This window comes from Hippocampus guttulatus, chromosome 14 (assembly GCF_054856545.1).
Source record: "Hippocampus guttulatus isolate MCC_2025c chromosome 14, RoL_Hgut_1.0, whole genome shotgun sequence".
NCBI lineage: Eukaryota > Metazoa > Chordata > Actinopteri > Syngnathiformes > Syngnathidae > Hippocampus > Hippocampus guttulatus.
In genome coordinates, this window is record NC_141274.1 from 9,577,791 (window position 1) to 9,592,817 (window position 15,027).

The 15,027-nt window shown below is 43.1% G+C and overlaps 3 protein-coding genes across 5 annotated transcripts; 2 read left to right on the top strand and 1 right to left on the bottom strand.

Moving 5' to 3' along the window:
- Positions 1–635: 635 nt before the first annotated feature.
- On the bottom strand, positions 636–6,103 carry abhd4 (abhydrolase domain containing 4, N-acyl phospholipase B). The gene is made up of 8 exons (XM_086130001.1): positions 5,769–6,103; positions 4,798–4,883; positions 3,914–4,018; positions 3,140–3,428; positions 2,592–2,779; positions 2,062–2,173; positions 1,402–1,588; positions 636–1,205 (listed from the first exon to the last, which is right to left on the bottom strand). Exons 1-8 carry the CDS (start codon positions 5,825–5,827, stop codon positions 1,116–1,118), a joined length of 1,116 nt encoding a protein of 371 aa, XP_085986127.1. The 5' UTR covers positions 5,828–6,103; the 3' UTR covers positions 636–1,115.
- Positions 6,104–6,653: 550 nt separating this feature from the next.
- dad1 (defender against cell death 1) lies at positions 6,654–8,803 on the top strand. Its single transcript, XM_086130149.1, has 3 exons — positions 6,654–6,966; positions 7,333–7,501; positions 8,495–8,803. Exons 1-2 carry the CDS (start codon positions 6,756–6,758, stop codon positions 7,461–7,463), a joined length of 342 nt encoding a protein of 113 aa, XP_085986275.1. The 5' UTR covers positions 6,654–6,755; the 3' UTR covers positions 7,464–7,501; positions 8,495–8,803.
- A 93-nt stretch (positions 8,804–8,896) lies between these two features.
- nop9 (NOP9 nucleolar protein) lies at positions 8,897–14,095 on the top strand. 3 transcript variants are annotated; one of them, XM_086129254.1, is made up of 12 exons: positions 8,897–9,024; positions 9,728–9,950; positions 10,278–10,514; positions 10,666–10,848; positions 10,953–11,060; positions 11,636–11,777; positions 11,879–12,071; positions 12,144–12,284; positions 12,374–12,493; positions 12,819–13,031; positions 13,423–13,528; positions 13,614–14,095. In XM_086129254.1, the coding sequence occupies exons 2-12, from the start codon at positions 9,731–9,733 to the stop codon at positions 13,766–13,768; spliced, it is 1,818 nt and encodes a 605-aa protein (XP_085985380.1). In that variant the 5' UTR covers positions 8,897–9,024; positions 9,728–9,730; the 3' UTR covers positions 13,769–14,095. The 3 variants fall into 3 exon arrangements, with proteins under 3 accessions (XP_085985380.1, XP_085985381.1, XP_085985382.1); XM_086129255.1 differs by having other exon boundaries at positions 12,144–12,243; positions 12,342–12,493; XM_086129256.1 differs by lacking the exon at positions 8,897–9,024 and having other exon boundaries at positions 9,855–9,950; positions 10,278–10,313; positions 10,394–10,514.
- Positions 14,096–15,027: the final 932 nt, after the last annotated feature.

Below are 15,027 nucleotides of genomic sequence, written 5' to 3' on the forward strand. Positions count from 1 at the left end.
ACAAATACAGATGTTATTTGTGAGCTGATGTCTCCCGGACTTGAGATGGTTCCAAAGTTATCGGGACAGAGAATCTAGATTAGCCCATCAATCGCCACACTATACAGAATCTATGTTCACAATCTATAATGAAGCAGATGCTTGAGAGACATTGCACTGAGTTTACACTGCTTCAACGTGCAGTACTTTAAAATATGACAAACTCATATTTGAATCTGTAAAAGATTTCAACGGCGACTATTGCTACGCATAAGGCGATCGTTAAGTGTGTCACAAAAACAAACACTGTGTGTGTTTGTTTTTTTCCCGGACATCTGTCTTCAAATCGAAGATGTGGGGCTAACCAAGAAACACCGCTGCCATCTAGCGGTAGAGTTGAAATCGCACAATTTCAGGAGCGAGCCACGTAAAAAAGAAGTCTGGTATAAAATCAAAAATCAGTAGAAATTCCTTAGGGCTAGAAAGGACTAAATGATTTCAAGCTGGTACTACATGACAAAAAATGCATACAACCAATTGCGCTTTGTACAAGATGATGAAAAGATTTACAAACAAAATTGCTGAATCTAAATTCGGATTATTCGTGGATTATGCATAATTCTGTTTAATCTGTTTTTTCATAAACATTCTTCGCACACAGCAGAGAGAAAGTGTTTTATTTTCAAAGTACAAAATTCGGTCACAAGCTAAATCTGAATTTTACAGAGGCAATCATCAAAAGAAAAACACTAACTAAATATGAATGGATATTTTATCTGGCCAAAACGCTAAATATTACAGTAATAATCACCACCCGCCCTCCCCAAGTCATATATGCTTAAATCTAGCAAATGAAAAACAACAAATTGCCTGCCTTTTCATTCCCGCCAAGAATGGAAATACACTTAAGAGTTCAATATTGCGGATGCCTGAAGAGAAAAAGACATGAACTGCTCAATAAAAAAAGTTTTTATTAAATAAATGAAACTTATTGATATGACATGAGGACAAAACATCATTCCTACTCATGGAAGACTATCCGAAGATACACTGCACTTTCAGAAACCTTTGGGAACTTGGCTTTATGCAGACAGTACGTAGTGGACATATACAGTTTTACTACCCACAAACTCGATTCAGTTAACTGAGTCGCATAGATTTTCGACCACTCTGTTGAACTTCTCCGGTTGGTCGGCATACACGTGGTGAGAGGCATCATTTATCAGCTGCAGAGGAAAACAAATTTCAAGATGACTGATATGTAAAAGGAAATAAAGATGACCACCAGGAGCAATATGGCTTTCCCCGATAAATAGTTTTTGAAGCGTGAATTACATAAGAGCGAGAGTCATTTCAAGCAGGGCAGCCAATTTACAATTGATAATTCGATAACTGCCTCGGAACGGAGACTGCTGCACTCACCAGCACTTTGGTGCGAGCGGGGCTCCGAACTTGAACCACTTTGTCCCCAGAGGAACTATCAACCCACGACTGCGCTCCGTAAAGAATGGTGAGCGGCATGGAGCTGGGTAACAAATGGATGCGCTGCAGCATAGGTCTCTTGGCCCAACCCAAAGACTCAGACATGGCCCGGAAACCCACCTCGCCACTGGGAACGGAGAAGGAAAACAAAATGGACATAATTTGAAAAGGGAGGTCAAGTAAAGAGTTTCGATATCGGGGTGCAGGTATTACTTGTCTGGCTTTCATTTTGAAGTTGACGCTCACAGCGCTTCGTTTGGCTATTTTCTCACGCAGTTGTTCACAAAGAGGTGAACGTCAGCCCAGCTCAGCTTGAGAATGACTGAACAATTCAGGCAAGCTCCTTTTAATAGCCAATCATGGCGCCCGTTTACCCGTGAGATGTTGCGGGTGTTTGATGCCACCTGTCCCAGCTTTTTTTGAAAAAATCCAAGTTAATGATTATTTGCTAAAAAACAAAGTTCATCAGTCTTTGTGGTGTATTCAATTCACTATAGATTGAACGCGATTTGCAAATCATGACATTCTGGTTTTATTCATGTTGAACGCAACGTCCCAACTTCACTCGTCTCGTTGTCGTGTAACTGTGCCTTGACATACCTCGGGGGCTGCGCGTTACAGTGGTAGATGTACTGTGTCATGGTGTCGTCATCAAACAGGTCTTCAAATTTTCTTTTGAAATCCGGACGAAATCGGTTCACCAAACCCGGACCTGAAGAAAGGACACACTGTGAAGTAAGAGGATGGGTTACATCAGGGGTGTCAAGCTCATTTTTGTCGCGGGCCACATTGTAGTTACGGTTTCCCTTGGAGGGCCGTTATGAATTTGGGGAAACCATATACATGTTTAATCTCCTCCACATATTACATACACAGCACACACCAAATTAATGGATAACTAGTTTCAAAATCAGAAGTCAAGAATAATGACTGTTATTGTGGATTACATATGACAATTTGACATTTTTAGTTCAGACTTTAGCACGCATCATCGAACTTGATATGCTTGACTTGCCTTCACGGGCCACATAAAATGATGTGGCGGGCCAGATCTGGCCCCCGGGCCTTGACTTTGACACCTGGAGGTTACATGCTGCAAAGAAGGCCCGTGCATAGATAGTAGGTCTTACCCCAGGGGCCCGCGGCTCGGATGACAGCCAGAGGATTGAAGAGGGAGACGACGGAAACGATGGCTTTCACCCAGCGAGGTGAAGACGGCCTCTTGACCAACTCTGTGGTCTGACCTTGGTTCTCATGGTTTTGGATCTGTGGTCTCTCGGGGAAACCCCAGGGATCGACCAGGATGAGATGCGACACTCTGGAAGAGAGCACAAGAATGAACACGATTGCATAATCGATTGCTACAGTATTTTTAACATCTAAGGCAAAAAAAAAAAAAAAACATATTGTAGATGTGTGACTGCATGACAGAAATATGAGTTTTGTGAATAATAACTAAATAAAGCCTACATTCCAGGTTCAGGTGCAGTCCAGTTGCACTACTTTGACTGAAAAGAAAACCCAATTCAAATATCGTTTGTGAAAGAAGCAAGAATATGAGGATGAGACTTGTGTATTCCGAGTCCCGAGTAAGATGTCCACGACAACACAGAAACTAGGTGTGTCCAATCGATGACATTGAGCAACTTTGTGTGCCTTGAATAATCTTTCGAATGACCTTGAAGGGTGTTGGATGGCATAGGACGTCGCCAGGTATCCGCCCAAGCTGTGGCCCAACAGAATCATGTTCTCCAAGCCTACGGATTGTCTCCACTGCTCAATGGAGTTGACAAAATGCTCCTCTGCTTTGGCAGCGTCAGAAGGGAAGGAAGGTCTGGAGCTCCTGCCAAAACCGAGGAGGTCGAAGGCGTACACAGGCCGCGAGCGGCTCAGCGCATCCAGGTTCCGGATCCATAGGCCTACCCCTCCTCCAAAGCCATGGACCATCACCAGTGGCATTTTGGAATCTATCACACAACAGGTGCAAATGAATCCGCATCATTTTCATAATCCAAGAGCAAGAATGAAACTGTGAGAATGAAAATAAACAAACTCTGTTTAATGATTAATTAAGCTTCAAGTTCAACAAGGACTTTCACGAGCAACGAAAAGGCATTTTGTGTGTTTGAATATGTTCAAACTAGTATGCTTGGTTTTTTTTTTTGGCAGAATTGTTTGGATTTTAAAAACAAAACCAATTCTTTATCAACATGAGGCCTATGTAATTTCATTTCCCTGGGATATGTCATTGCTCAGCTATTTCTCCTTAAAGGGATATCAATTTTTGTTTCTTGCTGTCACTTCATATACAGTAAACATTGGAGAAGACCACGACCTGAACAAGTGTCACAGTGGGGATAAGATACACGATACAGTTGAAAAATCTGGAAAGAATTCGGCATGTTGCACTCTGATACACAAGTGGGAAAGAAGGATAGGCAGAGAGGAGCACCTTGCTCTGCGGGTTTTGGGACCGTTTTGTTGGTAAGCGTCAGAGTCCATATTCGATCTTGGGACGGAAGGGTCACAAACCTGGCCCACAGATTATTTTGAATACCTGGAACCAGAAAAATGAAAGAGAGAGAGATTTTAAAAAACTTCTAGAAGGTGTTGAGGAAGCTGAGAAACACATTTTAGATACATCATCGCTGTAGTCTAATGTGATTCAATACATGAGCTGTTCCAACAACAATTTGCCTTTACAATGAAAGTTAGCAGGGAACTCAGTGTAGTGCAGACATCTGCAAAGGACAAAAAATACGAAATATGTCTGTCTTCATCATGAGGTGGGGGAAAAAACTCTTCCTGCTCCTTCACTGCCCTGTAGGAAGGGATTGTTCTTATTCCAAAGTGCCACACAAAACAAGGTTTTCCATAGCAGTTCCATGTGCAAGATGCAATCGGCCATTGCGCCGCTTAGCCCCAATGTGTGCCGTCAGCTATACCATTGAAAAATGTAGCTGTGGGAAACAATTTCTCCACCAAAACGGAACTCTTAGGCCAATAATGCTATCCCTGAAACAGGCTTTGTGAAAACCAATTACCGGTGTGTTATGTCTGCGTAATTCTTCTGAATAACTAAGGAAAAAAATAAGTACACTCCCGACTGGGTGCTAGAAATGGCTAGGATGGCTTCTTTTCTTACACTTGTTTTAAAATGCCGACATCCCGACAATGCTGAGCAAGCAGATTAGTTTCTCTCCAACAATTGAAATGCATTCTCTTTCTCTCTGAGGAGGTACAGAGGTGTTCAAACTTTCAGATTCTGCCTGAAAAGGCTGGGGGGTGGGGGGGGGGGGGTGTATGATGCGTGAGGAGATGGAAGTACTACCATACAGCTAAGAATCTTGCTCTCCGTAGCCTTCAATAGGGACATGGATGTTGGGCGCCAGGAAGGCCACCAGCCCCAAACAGAACCTGGCCTGTCCAAGAAAAACAAAGCAAATAAATAAGGCTTCACTTTGCTTCAAGACTTTGGCACGACACATGATTAATTATCATACCTGTCAACTCATACGGTTTAGCCATAGTTCATACGGATTTTGTGGTGAATCTGACGTATATGGCCGTATCGCACAAATCATACGGATTCTGAAATTTCCCGCCCAACAGGTAGTTCCGTTTGCTTTTGCCCAGAATGGTGATAGTCTACTCGAATGCTTTCATTTCGAAAGTAAATATGAATGGATGCTGTAACTTCGAGCCGATGGGTCAGCATTTGGAGTTGGTGAAAAAAGTAACGCAGGAATACAACTCTGAACACAGTAATGCCACTAAGTAGAATGATGATTAGACATTAACCAGACATTGTATTATGGAGATCTACAATAAATATCATTGAAAATTTCGTGGGTTTTTTTCTGCCGTTATTTTGACATATAAAATGCTTTGGTATGTTATAAGGATATTTTTTAAGGTCCTTTATAAGGATTTTTTTTGGTAGTTTATACAGGTTGGTGCTCCGAAAAGTTGACAGGTATGAATTATGTTAATGTACTTGCTCGACAAACCTAATGGCAGCACAGCGCCCGTGCGCTACGTACATTTATTTGATTACTGTTCCTATTTGAGCAATAATGAATTATTCATGCAAACTATAAAAAATGCCCATTTTTAACGAACGCTAAAACTATATTGTTAGTTGACAAACAGTGTCCACGTTTACGATTTAGTACAACGACAGCTTCAATTCATTGTACAAATTGCACTCACATCCATATCTCAAAAAATAATCAAATATGAATCGCGAAGGCCTTGCCTTCTGTCAAATTAGTGCAGCAGGGGCATTGAAATAACTTCAACCTTACCCTGTCTCGCAGTCGCTTTGGAATGCTGCCGGTGCCGGAGTAGAGGGAGTCGGATCCATTCATAGAAGTATCCTGGTGACTACATACAATAGGAGGTCAGGTTATACTCGTTATTTATTTGTGCTTGCGTCTTCCTGTCACCGTCTCGTCGTGAGCTGCTGCAGATTCCAATGTTTAGCAACTTGGGCGTTCTTGGATCAGCTGATTTAGTACAAAGATCGACAAATAAGAGGAGCTCTCACTCAAACGTCACGTTTCAAAACCAACTCGAGTCGGCGGAAGCATTTCACACCGTGATGACGCAATCTTCAACACCACCACGACATTTATTAAACTTCAACGACTCACGTATAGCTCCGGTTTCCTCCCACATTCCAAAAACATGCATGGCAGGCTGATTGGACGCTCTAAATTGTCCCTAGGTGTGAGTGTGGGCGTGAATGGTTGTTCGTCTCTGTGTGCCCTGCGATTGGCTGGCAACTGATTCAGGGTGTCCCCGCCTACTGCCCGAAGACGGCTGGGATAGGCTCCAGCACCCCCCGCGACCCTAGTGAGGATCAAGCGGTTCGGAAAATGGATGGATGGATGAATGGACTCACGTATAATCATCATTGCTACAGAACTATTTAAATGTATATATTTAAAAAAAAATCAAATTCAAAATCAGATTCAAATGAGCAACACCTATATAGAAAACCAACACAGTAAAGGCATGTGGAATTATTATTATTTTTTTTTAGACTAGTAAGAAGAGAGATAGTTGTTAAAATACATGTACAGCTTTAGTAAAATAGTATCAGAGTGACATATCTGTGTTTCAACAAATCCATGCTCGCTCTCCTTGCGTTCCGACTCAACGTTGCGGCCGGATGATTTTTTTCTGTTGCACGATGACCACTTCCGTGTTTTACGGACACGTCGAGCTTCTACGGCGCTGAATCCTCCATTGAAGCCCGCACTTGACCAAATAATTGACCAAGCGCAACCATGTCGGCCTCAGTTGTATCAGTCATTTCTCGGTTTCTTGAAGAATACGCCGCTACGACGCCCAATAAGTTGAAAGTGGTGGACGCATATTTGTTGTATGTCATGCTGACGGGAGCGCTGCAATTCCTCTACTGTCTGCTCGTTGGAACGTTCCCCTTCAACAGCTTTCTATCTGGCTTCATCTCGTGCGTGGGCTCTTTCATTCTCGCAGGTAAACTGTCATTTAACAGTGTCATGTTTTATTTTGTAACTATCTATTTTCCGATCTGCACTGCGAACTTGCGACCTAGTTCGCCAGCATAGTGTAGGCACACAATAATGATTCACGCCGGTAAAAGAACACTGTATTGGACTGAGATGACTTCTCATTGAACGAGTTGGGCAAGTGACCATTTTTACGGCTTTGAAAAGCGAGGTCAGCTAACCTGCTAATAATGCATTTGCAGAATTATAACAGAGGTGTTAGGCGTGCCAATTAATTATCCAAAGAATTGTCTGTTGCGGTTAAAGTGCTATAGCTGCAAAGAATAGAACAGTACACATGAATGCTAATCGTGTATGTCTTATGTCTCTGCAGTGTGTCTGCGTATCCAGATCAACCCACAGAACAAAGGAGACTTCTTGTCCATCTCACCAGAGAGAGCCTTTGCTGACTTTCTGTTCGCCCACACTGTCCTGCATCTCGTCGTCATGAATTTCATTGGTTGAACATATTGCTTTAATTTGCAGTATCCCCTTGATGGAAGGTGTGTGTGTGTGTGATACGTTTTTAGATAATTGACTTTGAGCCCCAGTGGTCACAAATTTCCCCCAAAGTGTTGTGCAGACTTACTAAAGTGAAAACACAATGAATTTATCTCTGATCGTTTGAGCCACACTAGCATTACAGCAACAACAATAAAAATTATAACCCACAGATACAGAGAGCCATTGCGCGTTGCAAGGATACTGTTATTACTGAAGAAATTGTGATAGAATTTCTGCGAAATATCTCCAACGCAACATTTTCTCTGCCTGTAGGCTTGGCAGCTAGACGAAGGGTTACCATTTTCAAGCAACGGTCAAACTACATGAAAGCACAAAAGTTAACCTGGGCTGATGCTCAGATTCGCAGTTGCTGACATGATATTATCAGGGTCTGATAAATGGCACAAACTTGATTGTTTGGCGAAGTTGTCATCAATGGGTGCATAGCATGCATTACTTCCACAGTTTTGCACACAAATTGGAGTTTAATACATCATCCTAGTGGTCGTCTTTAGTCTGCAACTGGGAAGAAGCCACAGTCCCTGAATAGCTTCTAGTAACAGCAGAAAAAGTCACGAGATTTTTCTCTGGTCACTTTATGGAAAGAGCCACGAAATTGCTTGAAATAATTGCAAAATATCGCGTTAAAGTCACGATGTCTGAAACATTTCCACTCACTTTTAAAACTGCTTGAGCTCACACTACAGTGACGGGCTGAGTAAGCACTGGCCCATTTGCATCACAAAACCACCAGGTAAACAAACATTACATACAACTTGGAATGATACAGAACAATTATTTAGTTCATGTACCAACTACAACAATTCATAATAAATTGGGTCATCCTCCATCAAGCCCTTTTTTATGTAGCTCGTGGAGTGGTAGTTTATTGAAGTGACTTGTGTCTATGTGAACCGTTTACTTTCTCTGGAAACTCTTGTTGAATAATTTAATATTTCGTATCACTAATTTGATGTTTGCTTTGTTCATAGATGCAGATGAGGAGAAGATGGAACAGAAAGTTCACGACATGTATCTGATTTTGGACCATTTAGCGGGGGGAAAAATGTCACGTTCACAATTTCTTACAGATCATGGTCGGAATCCCTTTTTTTACGTTTAAATTTGTTAACGTTCCCTTGCACTGAGGCAAAGAAATAAAAAAACGAACTTTGAAATGTTGGTGTCTTGAGAGACTTGTTCAGTGCTCTTTTTAATGCTACAAAACAATTCTTTACACATCAACTACACTGTACATGAGTATGACAAAGATTCATATAAGAATAAAAAAAATAATGTGCCGTGTTGTTTGATCGTTTTTTATATTCATCTCGTGGAAAATATCCATGAGCAGCAAAATTTAAAAAAACGACTGGAAACGAATGCATTGTCAACGTCACTTGTGCGACGTTCCGATCCTGTAGGTGGCGGAATTCTACAATATTGTAATCTGACAAATCATAGAAGAAGAAAGGTTCCGCTCTACACCCGGAAGTAGGATTGCTCAACTTGTGCACTGCACGTGAGTACGTCTTTTGTCGTGTTTTGGACTTTGCTATGCATGTTAAATTTCGTTCTAAAATGCTTTACATAACTAATTTAGGACGTTTTGATGTATATCTAATTTGACGTACTCGAAATCTATCAGTACCTAGCTATGTTATACATGTTCACAAAACCAGCAGATACAGTAGGCACTATGAACCAAGTTTCTCGATGTGATTTGAGGCTTCTAAAATATACAACAAAACCAATTGTATCACTTATGTGCTCAGCCAATTCACCACCAAATAATAATCGAAGAAACTGTTAAGTATTACATTGATTCAACTGCTGCAGCGTGGATTGAAATCGAATTGACTGCGACAAGTAGTTTAGATTTTAGAACTGGCAACATGAATTTAGTAGTTTCGTATTTGAATCGCTTTGGTTTACACGCCCTTTCTTTGACGACGTTCGTCGTTGCACGTAGACTGTTTTTGTTTTGGAACTGACTACACCACACTTAAAATCACTTTGCACGTTTGCTATTGTTGTGAATCCTGCACCCCCAAATAGTTTTCTCATAACATTCTAGTTAAAGTCAGCAGAACAGCGAAATACCAAACTGATACCGTCTCACTTCATCTGTCATCCTTTTTGGCCAAATAATTTTAAAAGATAAAAAAAAGGCCTCAGGAGGATTTTGTTGTCGATTGTCTAAGCTGCATTTTGTTCTCATTCAGAGGATGTTGGGAAAGGCAGAACTGAAGAAGCCCCTAAAAGGAGGTAATAAAAAGAGAGGCCAGAAAGGAGGCTATGGAGGAGACAGCAAGAGGAAAAAAGCTGATGATGACTTAAAAGCCAAAGGAGATGCTGGGAAAAAGCGTCTCGACGCGCTGAGTGTTGGTTATTACCGGCGAGTTGGGGAGCGATTGAATGAAGACTTTGAAGATGCTGAGGAGAGAGGTGAGTTTGAAGCCATGTCACAAGTTGGAGTGCATTTTGATGGAGAATTCGATTCAGGCCATATCATGTCGAGATCATTTTAGACCTTATAATCTAGTAAGATTTTCTCCATTACAGGTAACATGCAGTCACAATTTAGTATGTTCCAGTGCAGTTCTACACTGCTTGCCACTAACTACGACTTCAATAATAATTATATATTTTTTTTAACTGTAGTATTGAATAATTCTCCGACACCCTTTTCATCACAAAGGCACACACACATTAAATGTCATCTAACAGTGCACAGCATTAACTGTGTTTGACACGTTCCCGTCTTTTCCGCAGATATGTTTGTCGAAAATGTTCTAAGTGAAGTCAAAGGTAAAGCAAGCCTGGTGGCAATGGATCGCACCGGAAGTATCACGCTGCAACGTCTGCTCCCGCTGTCAAATCCTGATCAGGTGGCAAAAGTCATGGCTGAGCTGGGTGAAGAATCGGGGTGCGACTTTAAAAGCATCTCCTGTGACCGTTGCGGCGGCCATGTCGTGGAGAGCGCCATCAGACAGGTGTCCAGGTTGACAGGTATGCTCAATGGCTTTACTTCCGAGTGGCTCTCATCATATTTCTTTCATCTCCGTTTGTTTTTTTTTTGTTTTTTTAAGCCACCTAATTGCTCAAACTCAGAACTGCTGTTCTGATCATGTTGTTTCGTACTGTATGTGTTGAATCATAGGAGCAAAGGAAGATGAAGATGAGCGTGAGGAGGCTCTGGAGGTCCAGCTGTTGTCATTAAGTCAAGTCGTGAGGGACAACAGCGCAGAGTTCATCAGACATGTCCATGGCTCGCACGTCGTCCGCACACTTTTGCATGTGCTGGCAGGCTGTGTTGGGCCTCCCCGCACTGATTCACGTCCAGGTAAGACACACACACGCACACATGCGGTTTCACGCACATTTTGTATATGATATGCTATTTGGCGTTGTTGATGTGTATGTTTTTTTGTTTTGTTTTTGTACAAGGTGCAAAAGACCGCAATGCTGCTCCTCAGCTGACTGACTTTGAGATTCCGACATCTTTTTGGTATGAACTAAAAAGTCTCACAGAGACTTTGATGGACAACGTGAAATGTAAGTCTAGCATACATGCTGCCCCCCCCCTTTTTTTTGGACTGATCTTACAAGCTAGTACAGTATCTACTAACATGTTTTAAGATTCCAGTGTTTGCCTCCATGTGTTCATTAACCTTACTACAAAGCCGTTTGCAGGGCGTGTCTTTTCAATGTTAAAATGCCATTTTAAGATCATCATCCAGTAAAATTTGGTCTCCCCTGGAGGAAGGAACCGTGAGCTTTAAATCGTTTCAGCAGGTTGTATCGCGTCCACAGACTCGCACGGTTTGGCGTGTTTTTTGCCGACTCAACGCAGTTCACGCAGCGGTCACGTGATTTGTTTTTAAAGCTGTACACGCACCGGCGCAGGGATGAGCTCGGCGCGTTCGTTTGTATGATAGCTGTCAGCGGGTGAAATGAAATAAGAACGGCAATGATGCTGTGAAAATGCTCATTTGGAGGACAGTCATCTAGTGGCTCAACTACAAACTGTGCACATTCAAATGCTTTTATTGGAGAGACAAAGGTTTCAGTTTGAAGACTTTTTTTAAATGTCTTATTTATTTATGTCTTTTGGTGTTTTCTCTTGCTAGTAAGCATCACCGACTCGGTTGCCAGTGCAGTGTTCCAGACCATGTTGACCGTGTGTCACCGGAAACGGCCCAAACTTTGCAAACGGCTCATTAAGCGCATCGTGGAATTCTTGACAAGTTGCCCCGCCGCTCCAGGAATGAGGTCCAGCTTGGATTTTCTCTTTCTATTTGCACAACAGAAGGAGGAGGGCAGGGGGAGCAATTTCTCATTTTGCTCTGTTTTGTTTTTCCACCATTCCTCAGTCCCCTTCTGGTTTTTCTGAAGGACCAGGCTTCGAGTCACCTCATTGAGACCATTCTTCAGCTCTCACCCAAATCTCTTCTCCGAGAGCTTTACAAGCATCACCTCAAGGGTCACCTGGTCGGCCTCGCTCTCCACCCCATCGCCAACTTCCCCGTCCAGAGGCTGACGGCAGCCTCGGCCAAATGCAAACTGGTAGGCTTCAAATGAAAATCCAATTTGGCCAACTGGGAAGGGTGACTGAGGCTTTTCTCTCTCTCTTCGAAGTTCCCGAGGTTATTCGACGAGTTAGTCCAAGGCCTGGAAGCCATCATGGCTGCAGGTCACATGGGTGTGATTGTGCAACTGGCGGAAAGCTGTGCGGAAGGTGAAGAGCGCCAAGCGGAGTTGATGCAGTGTCTACTCAGTGTACGTCTCGACGTTGTTTTGTCAACAAAACCCTCTTGTATGCCGATTCTGCCGAAGTCAGCTCTCGTCATCGTCGGCTGTTCTCTCAGGCATTTCACTGCGCAGAGCCCGGCTCCCGGCAGGTCCACTGCCTCCCTCTCTTCATGTCCCTCCTGACCTATGATGTGTACTACCGCTCTGACACAGCAGAGGGCGGCGTGCAGCTCGAGGTGAGCTGACGAGATCCAGCCTTCTCTTTCGGGGTCAAACCTGCCCTGCGCTTTTTGATTTCGCCACGTTGCACGTTAATTATTTTCGAACGGTTCACACGTCTTTGGTGCGACGATTTTGTTTTCCACTTTGAGGCTCAGTAAATATTTCAACGCGACGTCAAAGGACTTGTTTTTCCACCGAGCGCTTCAATCACGTGAACGAACGGTCTAGTCACCCTCGGTGGCTTTAAAATGGGCCGAGCCACTGCGTAGCCCTCGGGCATTTTCACGTTAAACTAATGTCACACGCGCAACGGGTTCCGGCGTGGCTTGTGTCGTCTAGGTCCCTCTGTCGTCCATCTGTTACCACGGCTCCCGGCTGGTGCAGGCGCTCACCAGGTTCCGGGAGCGCTCCGTCCTCCTCAGCAGTCTGCGCACACTGACCTCAGCGGACCTCTTGACTCTGGCGTCTGACCCCGCCGGCAGCCACGTCCTTCAGGCTCTCATCAGCACATCCAGCGACAAGGGAAGAGGCAAGATCCTCAAGAGGCTGGAGGTACGAGCACTTTCCCCGTTTTGATTCTGTGAACGAGAACTATTGACCTGCCTAGAGGTCAAACATTCAAACAGTGAAAAATGGCCCGCTTTTTGGTTCATCTGCGTTTTAACGCACCTGTATGCAATTCCGGCTACAATAGCTGGCTCCCTTTTATGACCAAATTTGCTGGGAGCATGCTTCTACCAAACAGTACCGATATACTGTACAATATTTCTCAAGTAAATCGAAAGATCCCAAATTTGTGTTATCTGAAAATGCTAAAAAAGATTCTATATAAAGAAGCCTACATTTATTTTATATATACAGTATATATATATATATATATCCTTTCTGATAGTCTTCTGCACATCTCCAAATATATCGTATTTATTTATTTCCTTCCATGAAGGGTCAGTATGTTCGAATGGCATGCTCCAAACTGGGCAGCCGAGTACTGGAGGCCATATGGAGCAGCGCATCGGTCAGCCAGAGGCAAACCATTGCACAGGAGCTTGGTAATAATATGAATGTACATTTTTTTGGGGTCGTTTCCATGTATATACCATATGTTAATGAACTTCTCTCCTCCCTCCCTTTCAGTGCCAAGTGAAAGCCAGCTGAGGTCAGATCAGTTTGCTCGCCACATATGGGCCAAATTTGCTCTTTCCCACTTCATCAACAGACGAGCCCAGTGGCAAGAGATTCAAACTGGCCAGTCGAAGAAACGCAAGCTTTTCAGTGATTTTCTTCCGTGACACCCCCCCCCCCCCAAAAAAAAACATTTAAAATTGTTTTTTGTCGTTCCATTGTTTGATTTGAAAAATATTTTACGTTCATAATGTTCCTTACTTGTATGTAAATTCTTTGAACAGAGAGAATGAAGACATCGATGAGTCCGGTTTTTTTTGCCCCCTGACACCGTATCTTTCTTCATCTAAACCTTTCCCATCCATGCCAAATTGGCACCACGGTGGTGGTGTATTCTAGTGTAGTCAGCAGCTCTTGTACAGCTCATTGCTTATGCAAAAATAAAAAATCACTGAAAGTGAGAAATCATTCAAAAAGCATTCAGTGGCAAACAATTGAGGCTTTTCATCTTTTAAGCAGTGCCCCCGCCCCGAAATGTCATTTTCATCCAGAAATTAGAGTGTACATCCCCACTGAATGAGTCAGAGACAAAGAGAGAGACCGGCAGGAGTGCTGCCACAGCGTGAGTGAACCGGCGTCGCAAAATGAAATTGGATCGGATTGTTTGTGGAATCAAATCCAACCTTAAAAAAACACACACACACACACACACATCCGGTCTTCTTTCTCCTTCTGCCCTCATCGACTGGTTAAACCAGTTAAACAGGAGAAGGTCAACATGAATACGTATAGAGAAGACTCCAGATTCCAACGGACTTCGGGACTCGTGGTCGCCTAGACAACAGTATCCAAGCAACCGTTACTCCTCAAAGCATTTCTCTAACCTCTTCTCTCTCTTTTCAAAGTCCCCGTCTCTTTGCCAGTTTTTCTTCCTCTCAAGGGTCTTCTCGTGGATCCCCTTGATAGTGATTGAAACCGAGCTTTTGCTATTCAGACTTCTGACCTACTAGGTTGCAGGAGGGAAATAATATATATTTTTTAAGTGTCCCAATACCTTTTAGGTATCAAGGTAGAGTCACAGGGAGCTCAAGTGTACCTTTTTGCTACTGCCTTTGTTGTGTACTTTGTTTTAAATCCAATCACAAAGTCCTTCTCGGTAGATTACGATTAGCAGTGCAGTGACAATGTGTCCCTGATTCCAAGTCGGACTCCCAAGCCTCCAGTTGCTCCAAACCGTCTATTAAGTGCAATATCTTTTAATCTGCACAGGAATGAGATCGCTTCTTCTAAGCGTTGACCCGCAGAAGACGGCTCCTCTAACGGTTGATGTGAAAGGATTTCTCTTTTGTGTTCTGAAACCCATGCTGGCTGTGAATTTCCATCCATGGGGTCAAACAAAGTTCACCGCTGGAGAATCGAGCGGAGT